At 43.8% G+C, this 12,284-nt stretch overlaps 2 protein-coding genes across 2 annotated transcripts in view; one reads left to right on the plus strand and one right to left on the minus strand.

Moving 5' to 3' along the window:
* GFM1 (G elongation factor mitochondrial 1) overlaps window positions 1–10,870 on the minus strand; it is a 33,869-nt gene extending 22,999 nt beyond the window's left edge. The window contains exons 1-6 of the mRNA XM_083613282.1: window positions 10,751–10,870; window positions 8,426–8,578; window positions 8,005–8,137; window positions 7,011–7,215; window positions 5,877–5,993; window positions 4,271–4,421 (exon numbers count right to left, since the gene is read on the minus strand). Coding sequence (XP_083469408.1) covers window positions 4,271–4,421; window positions 5,877–5,993; window positions 7,011–7,215; window positions 8,005–8,137; window positions 8,426–8,578; window positions 10,751–10,798 — 807 coding nt within the window. The 5' untranslated portion in view covers window positions 10,799–10,870. The remainder of the gene's footprint in view (window positions 1–4,270; window positions 4,422–5,876; window positions 5,994–7,010; window positions 7,216–8,004; window positions 8,138–8,425; window positions 8,579–10,750) is intronic.
* LOC310762436 (uncharacterized protein) overlaps window positions 1–12,284 on the plus strand; it is a 232,719-nt gene that overhangs the window by 97,931 nt on the left and 122,504 nt on the right. The window lies entirely within an intron of this gene.

Genomic DNA, 12,284 nt, shown 5'->3' on the forward strand with positions numbered 1-12,284 from the left:
TTTCTTTGGGGGGGGGGGAGCCTGTCAGAAAGGGGAGAGGGAAAGGAAAAAGCAACCTTTTCTCTTTCGCACATGAGACTTTCCCCTGCTGTGCTAAATGCAGCTGAGGTGAAATACTATGGAGAGCTAACGCCAGTCAGAACAGACAATACTGAGATAATTGGATAATAGACTTGGTATAAGGCAGAACCCCAGCATTAGAAGACTCAGGTTTGAGAGTGTCAGCCCCCAATCCTAGCATGCTATAACTATATAGCACTGCAGGCAGGGTTCTGGGGAGCTTCCTCATGCAATGCCCCAGTAACATGCAGGGAACGAAGCCTTTGAGCTCACAGCACAACTGCCCTCAACCGTAATATTCCCTTTTAGGGTACTTGCTATATCTATATCTAGTAGACTGTACCACTCCAGTTTCCTCCTCCCCCCTGCCCCAAGTGACATCTCCACATTCTTTACAACTTGGAAGTTCACAGGTGCTTGCTGGTTTCATCAGGTTTTTTAAAAACACCCTTCCTTTTTTCAATTCGCAAATGTCTGTACGTTTGCAGTCCTAGGAGTCCTCCGTGTTTAGAGAAACTTCTAACTTATTTTGGGCAACTCTGCTTTGCTTCCAAATTAGGAGGAGATTTCACCCCTCCCATATCCAAGAATCTGCTGATGTTCTCTGCTGATTCTCCAGAGAGGAGGGGCGGTTTTTGCTCTCTACTTATTCCGCTCCAGCCTCACATCAAAGTGTCGGAGAGAGAGAGATTGAGTGTTAGAGAGAGATCGTGTGTATAAATAAGGTTGCTGCTAAGAGCAGCTGCAGACACTCAGTGCAGTTCAGCTTTCAGTTTAGACCTCATTTAGCTCTGTACATAGTTGTGTATTATAGTTGTAGATAGAATAAAGAAGATATACTACAGAGCTGCTCTCCGAGTCGTTTATACTGTGCTATACTCTGCTATGCGACGACTGTCGTCTTGTTGGAGTGAATCCGGTGCTCACAACTCTAAGCTGTGAGTCCACAGCACTTTGACCTGTTCCTGTGCAGAAGGTGGTCTCTGGAAGTGCTACCCAGCTCGCCTAGCCCAGTCGGGGCTGAAGTGTATGAGTCCAGTTGGTGACACTGGCTCAAGGGCGATGCTGACAAATTAATAGTCACTCAGCCACCACTGTTAGAAGGAACGACAGCTAGAGCTTCCACACATTTGTCTAATCCTTTTAAAAAGCCATCCAAGCTAGATGGGCAACACTACCATTAAGTTAATTTCATGCTGGGTAAAGAGGTAAAAGCAGGCCTAGGATCAGAAGGTGCTCTAGACGACCCAATCGTTTTTACTCTTTTTATTTTCAGCACAGATCAAGAGACACACATTTGACTGGAGTACGGAGTTTCTAAAAGAGGATGAAAAGAGTCCAAGGATGCAATCCTGTGAACAATTGGAAGTAAATGCAATTGAATTTTGGTACTTTTTCTGAGTAAAAGCATATGAGGTTACAAATCCCTCCATTGAATTTTCAAATGATGGCACGGATACAGATATCCAGATTATTTGAATGTCCCTTGGACTGTTTGGTTAATGGACAACATCAAAAGCTGTAACTAGGGTAGAGGTTTCAAAATTAATATTCCTACAGTGTATTTTGACTCTTGGGAGCAACCTGATAACTCAGCTGTGCTTAAAACGGGCTTCTTCCTCTTAAGCATTTTGTAAGAGCCTGGAATACAGAGGGAAACCATTGCATAACAACCACCATGCAGCAATTCTCCAGACCGCAAAGTCATCAAAGGCTAACAAGGGTAATGGGAGATTTATTTCCACATTCAAAGCTCTATATTCCATGCTCATCAAGTCCTCAAGCCAAATCCAGTCCTTGCCCAAGAGGGTTCAGCTACGGTGAAACAGTGTCTCCTTACACCAACTGCACATCAATTTAGACACAAGAGGATGGGGGTGTTGAAATGCTGTGAAGGATTTCTACCTGCAAGTAAACCCTTGTGTCAGAATATACGGATCACAGAGCGCATTAGGCTCTGCCTAGAAACAAATATAGGTACGCAGGTATACAAATATTGCATTTATATTTATAAGGAGAAGAGGAAGAGATCACAGATGACCTCTAGGATCTGTCACAACTTTGTCTATCACACCAAACAGCTGGTCTCCTTCTGCCAGCTATTCTCCCCTCCAGGCATCTGTTGCTATTAATGCCTGGTACTGAAAACCTGCCACCTCCCTGGATAGCAGCAAAGCGTCATAACAAAGATATTGCAGACACAGAAAGCCCAGCTCACTCGTTTAGCTTCTAAAGGCAACAAAATGTGATGTCCCAACACACAAAGCTGTCTCTGAATGAGAGTGGCAATATAATTATCCCATTAAAAGCAAACCAACCAACCAAAGAAGCAGGGTTATCACAGCTTTGCTATCTTAAAAAAAAAAAAAAATTAAAAATCCTACCCATTAATCCTACCAAATTCATTTAAAATTATAGTCCAACTAAATTGTAGGATAGATTTCTATTTAAAGACTTTATATTTCACCCTTGCAGAACCCTGCAAGTACGTTTTATGCTTTTACTGCAAATACTGCATATTATAATATGTAACTGTTATTATAAAAAAAATTTTTTTCCTTCCAGTAGCACCTTAAAGACCAACTAAGTTAGTTCTTGGTATGAGCTTTCGTGTGCATGCACACTTCTTCAGATACACTCTCTAGATGTGCAATATAACACTCTCTCTATCTCTATATATATACCAGTGTATCTGAAGAAGTGTGCATGCACACGAAAGCTCATACCAAGAACTAACTTAGTTGGTCTTTAAGGTGCTACTGGAAGGAAAAAAATTTTTTTGTTTTGACTATGGCAGACCAACACGGCTACCTATCTGTAACTGTTATTATAAAGTTATATTTCACAATTGTGCATATATATATATAGAGATAGAGAGAGTGTTATAGTGCACATCTAGAGAGATCCAATGTGGTACAGTTGCTGGACAAATCCCTATTCATCCATGAAGATCACTGGGTGACCATGAGCCAATTTCTGTCTCTCACCCTAACGTACCTCACAAGATTGTTCGGAGGATAAAACAGAGGGGGGTGGGAATCATGCATGCCATCTTCAGCTCCTTGAAGAAAAGGTGGGATACAGAAACAGACTGATAGATATTGACAGATGGACGAAGCCAAAACAGACCATCTAAGTTATCCAATCTAAGCAACTGAAGGGCAGAAGTTCAAACGTCAACGCTCCACCCATCAGAACAGGGGCAGCACCTGAAGGCCCCCGGATGCCAAGCCAGAGAAGAAGCCAGTGTGTTACTGACTCCTTATCTTAAAAGTATATGGGTCCCTAAGAATTGGGCCTGGGTGATGTCTCAATACAACGTCCAGAACCAGTTTGAGGGCCAGATCACGATGGCATTTTGACCTGCTGGTGTATCGCAGGTTGTGCTTTCTGGCTTGCCAGCACCTTAGCTTCCTTCTCCGACCAAGTGGGTGGACTGTCTTCTTCCTCCCTGTGCTGGGTGCTGGATTCAAGTTACAAGAAAGGAGATTCCGACTAACCATCAGGAAGAACTTTCTGACAGTAAGAGCTGTTTGACAGTGGAACGGTCTCCCACGAGAGGTGGTGGACTCTCCTTCCTTGGAGGTTTTTCTAAGCAGAGGTTGGATGGCCATCTGTCATGGATGCTTTAGCTGAGATTCCTGTATTGCAGGGGGTTGGACGATGAGTCTTGGGGTCCCTTCGAACTCTACAGTTCTATTAAACGGCCTTGGGTAAGCCATTCTCTCTTATTTCAATCGGCAGTATGGAAGGCTAATTTTTTTGGACTACCTTTTAGGGTTGTTTTAAATATATAATTAACTAATTACATTTATATCCCATTTTTTCCCAAGCAGCTCAAGATGGCATGCATGGTTCTACTGAGATGTATGTATGTATGTATGTATGTATGTAAAAAGAAATGCTGAACGTTCAAAGCTCTCTCTATAAAAGCTAGGTGTTGCTATTATTTTCAGATAGCATTAAGGAGTTTGTGACTATAGGACATGTAACCAGTATTAGTCCAAGGGAAGCGTGGGGAACCTGCGGCCCTCCAGATGTTGTTGGACCACCGGCCATGACTAGTTTAAGGATCTTACCCTTGATTAATTCCCATGAGAGTGCCCCACCATGCTTGCTTTTACATATGCAAAACATTATACAGCAAATGCATACGTCAAAGGACTTTGGGCATTCCTTGGGGCAATGGGGAGAACTGAAGTCCCTTTACCTTCAAGTCAGTCACTGTTGGGATTTTCTCTTCAAGGAAAAGCTCCCCAATCTGTTCGTCTAAGTTTGCAACACATTCAACCAGTTCCTGGCGGCGATCGGTAGACTCTGCTCTGAACTCAGGGGGAATGTCGTCATATTTAACCGTTTGGCTACAGAAGCAGAGAAAACAAGCAGACCATCAGAAGCCAACCAACTAGAAATTTTAGAAATCTCGCATGCTCCTGTGGGCTTCAGTGAGAACCACAACTATCAATTTTTTCCGCTCTCATGAGTGACACATTTTCAGTTCTTTTTACACCTGTAAATCTCGCGACAAAGCTCTGCTAGCAATAATACACATTTGATTTAAACTGGACCTCTTGTACCTTCCATCTAATAATATTCACAAAGGCTATAATCCTATGTGCCTTTAAAATTGTGGGGTGTAAACCAGGATTGACATCATAAGGATGCAATAAAACCAAGATTGCTGGGTGTTTTTCAAATAATGGACATTTTCCTCTTAATGCTCTGTCGTGATGAGTACACAATAATTTCAGGTGTACACAAAGATCCATATAAATATGACACTCTTGGATGGGTTGTTCCTGTGACAAACACTGTTCTTCTAGAAAGAGGCTCACTTAGCCATCTTACGCAGAAGGAATCACAGATACATTTAAATTTTTAAAACCCATGCTGGATAGAGCAAAGTTATAGCTCCAGTTGAGCAACTGCTGTTTGAGGGTATGAATATGATCATATTTATATTTCAATTCCTATTCAATTCTCATTCCCCTATGAAAATGTCACTTTGCCTTATGAGCAAACAAATGTGAAGACAAAATGGCCAATGAAATCTTTTTCCACTCAAAAGAACCAATATTAAAGCTGAAAGGCTTCACTTGCTTTACCAGAGAGTAAGCCCCACTTTCTTCTCAATAGACATGTTAAGGAATGAACTGTAAATCTCTCACTGCAGCTTCCTGCAAAGGTGCAGGATCCCTGAGTATTTTCACATACCAGAGATTCAAAAGCCAGCCTGGAGTTAACTTTTATTATATGGATTTTGTCCACCCAAGGCAAGATGGTGATTACATGGCTAAACTCTCCCACAATAAGAGCAAAGCATATTTAATTGCCTGTCTGCCATGCAATTATCACCTTTCCCCTTTCACAGAATTCACACATAATGAATATGACCCAAGGGTCATTTGCTGTGCAAATCCACAGCCAAACATAATGACCTAAAAAGCCCCAACAGCCACAGCCCTGCACAAGCTGAACCATGGTTACAGCAAACAAGGGTTCCTTAATAAAACAGGGTTTACTAACTAGCTTCAACCTCTGTTAAGATAGGAACCCCGGGCTGCATTAGCTATGGTGCCAACATCACCTTCATTTATGGTTATAAGCAGCCGAGAAAATTTGAATAGAGAGGTGTGGTGGGGAGGATTGTGTTATAGTTACGAGATCAGGTGTGTTATGGCTATACTAATCAAAACTAATTCTTCCTCAGTAACCAAAACACTAAATTATACTTCTTATAAAACAACAACACACTACTCCCAAAGCATGATCAGATGTAAAATGCCTCCATATTTCAAACAGCTCAGAACCCTTACCCAAAGTCACCTTCAAAGTATATAGCTTTTTCTTCAATGAGATCAATGATCCCTCTGAAATTTCCCTCCAAACCCATAGGTATCTGAATAAAGGCAGCATTGTGGTTCAACTTGGATCTGGGAAGTTAAAAACAAATACAATTCTCTTAAGACAGCATTTCCAGCTCTAAAGAGCTGATTCTTCACATACAAGTCCATCTGCCCATGAAGATCTGAAGGGGAGGCCCTGATAAGGCTCTAGATCAAAAGGTAAGGAAGGGCAGTTGCCATAACAGAACTTTAGAAAAGACAGACAAATCATCTCAAGATTTAGAATGCACCTTTTTGGGCAGACTACCTTCTGGTGGTAGCAGGATTCTGCTTGCATATGGGGACACCACAACCCACGCTGGGCCAGAAAATAAAATGTCATACAAGGAACAACATCAAAGGTCTAAGTCTCTAGTATGAGTAAGGTGGAAGGGCAAAGGTTCGGGGGGGGGGAGAGGTCTGGTACCCACTTCGTACATCTAAGCCAGCCTTTCCCAATCTGGTACCCTCCAAATGTTTTGGACCTTAACTCCCATCATCCCTGACCACTGGCAGTCCTGCCTGAGGCTGGGGGGAATTATAATCCAAAAGATGATGATGATTTATTAAATCTGTATACCGCCCTTCATCTGTAGATCTCAGGGTAGCATAAAAGTACAAGATAAAAAACACAAAACACATAATAAAAATAAGAACAAAAGCAAACCGATTACCACCACCAACACATTTAAAAGGGTATCGGATGTTAATCAGTCAAAGGCCTGGCTGAAGAGGAATGTTTTGCCTGATGCCTAAAGCTGTATACTAAAGGCGCCAGCAGAAACTCCCTGGGGAGGTCCTTCCACAAAAGATTTGGAGGTCACCAGGGTGGGGAAAGCTGATGTAAGCTATTAAAGAATTCAGTTAGCAAGGATCCTTCAGCCCATTTCATATGTGAAACTCAATGTTGACCACGTTACCCACCTAACCTTTAAGAAGCATGGCAGCCCAGAACAATACACTGAAGACACACATCTTTTGACAGTGTTTCTAGAAAGATTTTCCATCTTCCTCTCTGATATGGGCAGGGGGCGGGGGGAGGAATTCTAACTGAGATGTTCATACCTAAGTTGTTGGACGGCTCTGTCTGGACTTGCACCCATTCGATCCAGTTTGTTGATGAAGGACAAAAACGGGACATTATACCGCTTCATCTGCCTATTCACCGTCATTGTCTGGCACTGAACCCCTCCGACAGCACACAGCACCAGGACGGCTCCATCAAGAACTCTCAGTGATCTCTCTACCTCTATAGTGAAATCAACGTGTCCTGAAAGGGAAGTAAAAAGATCCAGAAATCTTAAGGCTTCCAACTAGCTGAGAATTACTGCTGTATTTGGTTCTCTTCCCTGCTGTCTGGGCCTGGCGGGAGTTGCAGTCAAAAACATACAGAGGGCATCAGGTTGGGGAAGGCTATGTTATGCCCTAAGGACTATGCACTATGTCCAACACAACCAGGCTATCAAGATTAGGGATTTTACAAGTCAGTAGTAATAGGACTAGTTCTAAGTTTCATTTCATACATTTGTTTTGAAGAAGCTTACACAACAGAATTTCAGGGAGCATTTACTGAACAGGTGAAAGCAAAGCCATCTAAATCCCCTTTACACTGGGCTGTAGGGGATGGTGGTGTTGGGTTAAGAAGACATTTCTCTTCTCTCACCTCTACCAGTTGAATCAGCCTCCCGCCAGCCATCAAACAAGCTGTCAAAACAACAGGGTGTTTAAGGGCGAGACCTGAGTTAGGTCTTAGTGCCATCAGGCACTGACAAAGGCCACCATCACTGAGCCAACCTGGAAATGGCACAGAGATCAGGCCCAACTGCCCTGCCCCACTTCCTCTGTGGCCACTGAGTGGCTGTGCTGCACCTGTGATGGTGCTCCAAAAAGCCCAGTGGGAAGGGAGTAGAGCTTAGGCCTTCAGCCTTAGAAAGCAATTTACAAAGCAGATGTCCTTTTGGCTATGGGTAAAAATTATACACTCTTAACACTTGGGTATGTTTATCATGCCAGGCATACAAGTGCTAGAAACATATTTAGTACGCTACATGACTATTACCTGGGGTGTCAATTATATTAATGTTGGTGTCTTTCCACATGGTAAAAGTTGCTGCAGATTGAATAGTGATCCCCCGTTGTCGTTCCAACTCCATTGAATCCATGACAGCACCAACTCCATCTTTCCCTTTTACCTAAGGTGAAAGAAAGCATATCAACATTTCCACAAGTCAGTGCATTTCTGCATGTGCACCTGTGTCCTCTTGTACAAGGCAAGGATCTGCTCTGAGATGCTTTATTGCCCAACTGACAGATCAAAATTTAAGGTCAAATCAAACATCACACAAGTAGACTTCCACTTGCATAACAGGGCTTTCCCTTCCCTTCTCCCCCTCTGCAACCCCCTGTGCTCCCTCCAAATCTGCTCTTTGCTTATTCTGCTCTGGAGAGTCCCCCTCCTCTCTGATCACATTCAGAAGTACCTCGTGCATTTGTGCTATCCTTCCTGTGTAGAAAAGAATGCGCTCAGTTAACGTAGTCTTTCCAGAGTCAATGTGTGCAGAAATTCCTATGTTGCGGATCTTTTCATTGGGAATAATTCCTGAAGAGCACCATCTGCAGCTATTAAAAAACAGCTGAAATACAAAAAATGGGATGGAATGTTATTGCAACAGATTACAATACACAAGACAACAGTAAGTGCAGTACAGAAAAACTGTCAGTATTATTGCTAGGATTCATTTAACAAATGGTGTTACTTCTACAAAAGGGATTCCCCACTTTACCCCCTGAAATTGGTTTTGGGGGGATTGAGAAAACCCCCAGAACAGCGCACAGAAGGAGGGAGGATCATTCCGTTTGGAAGGTGATATTCCACCAAGTTGCGGAGGAAGAGAGGAGCAGGGCTACTCCACCATCTTTGTTGAGGGACCAGCCTCCTTTGTCTCTCCCTCAATTATCTTTCTTAAATACCATACTTTCCAGTGTCACCTGTTTTACTTCCTGCAGTGACAAAATTAATAGCTACAGTATCTATTTAGTCTATATTTGTACTCCCTTGTGTCCACCTAACAATACCAATTAAAATAGTAATAACTTTCTAGCTACTCTAGTAGTGTTCTAATTGTTAGAACGTGTTCATGTTTAACTTCCAACCCTTATAGTAATTGACACAATATCCTGAATTTTAATATTCTTAAAGTTATAGTATTCTGGGCTGAATATGTATGATACTCCCAAGATTTATGATAACTAAAACAAAATGTTTATTTTCTACAAGAACTGGGATTAGAGTTTTCTGAAGTCAAGACTTCCAAGATTCATTAACAGAGTGCTATGCAAGTAGCTGTCTTACATCCTTCACCCATACAAGATGCAATAATTTAGTTTAATGTAAAGAAGTCAGGGCCGGATTTAAGTTTGATGAGGCCCTAAGCTACTGAAGGTAACGGGGCCCTTTATATGTCCAGCTGTCCTTTGTCAACAACAAATTGTCACTGTTTTTTGTGTTGAATATATGCTATATGGTAATTTATGGACCTAATAGGTATCTAAAGCCATTTGCCACTGTTGCTGTATGTAGGTTTTTATTTTATTTGTTTCTTATCTTATATTTTGGAAATGTACATCCAGTTTTTTTTCCTTTAAATTTTTGGGGGCTCCCCAAGAGAGTGGGGCCCTAAGCTATAGCTTGTTTAGCTTATATGTAAATCCGGCACTGAAAGAAGTGTTCAACATGGGTTGAGGAGGTTTAATAAGGCTGCAATCCTAAGACCACTTACTTGGGCTGGGAGGAAGCCCCATCAAATTCAAAATCTAAGGTCAAATCAAACATTGAATTCAATAGGACTTACTCCTGTAAGCCCTATACAGTATTAAGAATGCAAGAAAAGCCCTGCTGGATCAGGCCAAAGGCCCATCTAATCCAACACCCTGTTCTTACAGCGGCCAATCAGATGCCTATGGGAAATCCACAAGCAGAACCTGGAGTGCAGCAGCGCTCTCTTCAGTCGTGACTCCCAGCAACTGGTATCCAGAGGCATACAGCCTCTGGCAGTGAAGGTAGAACATGGTGAAGGCAGAGCACAGCCACCATGACTAGTAGCTATGGCTAGCCTTATCCTCCATGAAGTTGTCTAATCCTCTTTGAAAGCCGTCCAGGCTGATGGCCATCACCACATCCTGTGGGAGTAAAACTCCATAATTTAACTATCTGTTGTGTGAAGAACGACTTTCATTTGTCTATCCTGGGTTGTATTATCTCAGCAGCAGTTTCCTCTGCTGTAAAGAAGTGGTTTGTTCCCCCCACCCCATCTTTTATAGTTTACTGTCGATTCTAATACCGATGTTATCTTCCAAATGCAACTTTATTGCAAGCTACCCCAAGGAATCAATTACTGGTGGGTGGCCAATATAAATGTAAGGAATGAACAAACAGGCAGGCGGAATACCAAGGAGGATTTCCCCTAATGCTGCAGGGACACCATATATCAAATGTGCGTGGGTCGCGCACCCCGAGAATCCTGGGTTTGCTAAGGACCCTGAAAATTGTAGTTCTGTTAGGATGTGTGTGTGCAAATACAGTTGCCAGAAATGAAGCCATGTGTTTTTAAATGTACGGTGAGGATCCGCCCTCCAGAAGCTTCACCTGCAGGTTTTCTGTCTGCCATTCAACTCTATTTTTTAAAAAGCAAAATTTCGAGTACCGTCCCCACTGGAGATCCTGCCCAGGCAACGAGGCTTCTCGTTCTCCTATCCCACTGAAACCCTGAACGGGGTTGCTCAGCCCCCTTCGCCGCCCTCAGTACCTGTCGCCGAGGCAACGCGGAGCCCACGATCCTCCGGCACCGCAACATGACGCGCAGCGCACAGGCTCCCAGTCCCCGCCGCTGAATGTCACGCCGTCCACGACTCCCAGCCCCACTTCCTGCCTTAGCCGGCTTGCGCTTCCGGGGTAGGGCCATAGAGTTGCCCAGCGGGACGCTCCGCTGCAGCGCCCCCTTTAGGGAGGAGGGAGGTACTGCTCCGAAGGGTAATCTGCTTTGGAAGCAACGAAGCAACCTTGCTTTTTCTCCCCTTGCCTTGTTTGCATGTAGGGTCCTCTCCCTACCCGCCCCCCAAATGGATTATTTGCTGCTTTAAGCTACAATTCGTTTGCATTCATGGGTGTCTCCTGGAGGGTGTGAAGTTACTGTTGTGGGTTAGAGGGCTGCAACACAGACCCAGCTCGACACACGTCGAACATGGTCTCCTTGCTGTTCTTCCTCCCAGATCCATTGCCTTTGAAATCGAAGTGGATCAGGGCCTTAAGGGAGCTGTGCTGGAAGCAAAGGAATTCCAACGTGAAGCTGCTGACATTTGAGATATATGTTCCTAGGAGCCACGTTGTATTTGTTTTAAACAGTTAGTATTGTGGTTTTTTAATTGGTGGGACCTTACAATGAAGCACAGGTCATAAATAAAAACTGCAAGTGTTGATGCAGGTATTTTCAAAAGTAAACTTTACCCCAGTGGGCACACAACAAGGCTGAGAACTGAATCTCAATTTCATCCCGAGTGATGATAATTCTATAGAAATCCCGATTCTAAGTGCACACACAGCTCTAAAAGCCCAATGATGTGAAATAGTATGATTACAGCGGTGTTGTGTATTTGTATTTGTGTATTGTTACTGATGGGACGCGGGTGGCGCTGTGGTCTAAACCACTGAGCCTCTTGGGCTTGCCGATTGGAAGGTCGGCGGTTCGAATCCCTGCAACGGGGTGAGCTCCCGTTGCTCAGTCCCAGCTCCTGCCCACCTAGCAGTTCAAAAGCACACCAAAAACTGCAAGTAGATAAATAGGTACCGCTCCAGCAGAAAGGTAAACAGAGTTTCCGTGCGCTGCTCTGGATTCGGTGCTGCGCCAGAAGCGGCTTAGTCGTGCTGGCCACATGACCCGGAAAAACTGTCTGCGGACAAACGCCGGCTCCCTCGGCCTGTAAAACGAGATGAGCGCCGCAACCCCAGTGTCATCTGTGACTGGACTTAACTGTCAGGGGTCCTTTACCTTTACCTTTACATTGTTACTGATGAGTTATCTCCAAGTTGAAAATGTTTTTATACACAGTTCTTTGAGAAGGAACTGATATACTTTAGTTTAGGGGTCGGCAACCTAAGGCCCATGGGTCACAAGTAGCCCATGGGGGTCGTTTAACCGGCCCATGGACCCCCACCGCCTGCTCAGTTGGCTCCCATGTGCCACACTAAACTGGTGCAGAGCAGAGTGGGGACCGCCTTCTGCGATGCTGGCCGGCTTCCCATTGGCTGCAGGAGCTTCCTGCAGCCAATGGGAAGCTGCGCAC

The sequence above is a fragment of the Podarcis filfolensis genome (assembly GCF_964270895.1).
Source record: "Podarcis filfolensis genome assembly, chromosome: 5".
Taxonomy (NCBI): Eukaryota; Metazoa; Chordata; class Lepidosauria; order Squamata; family Lacertidae; genus Podarcis; species Podarcis filfolensis.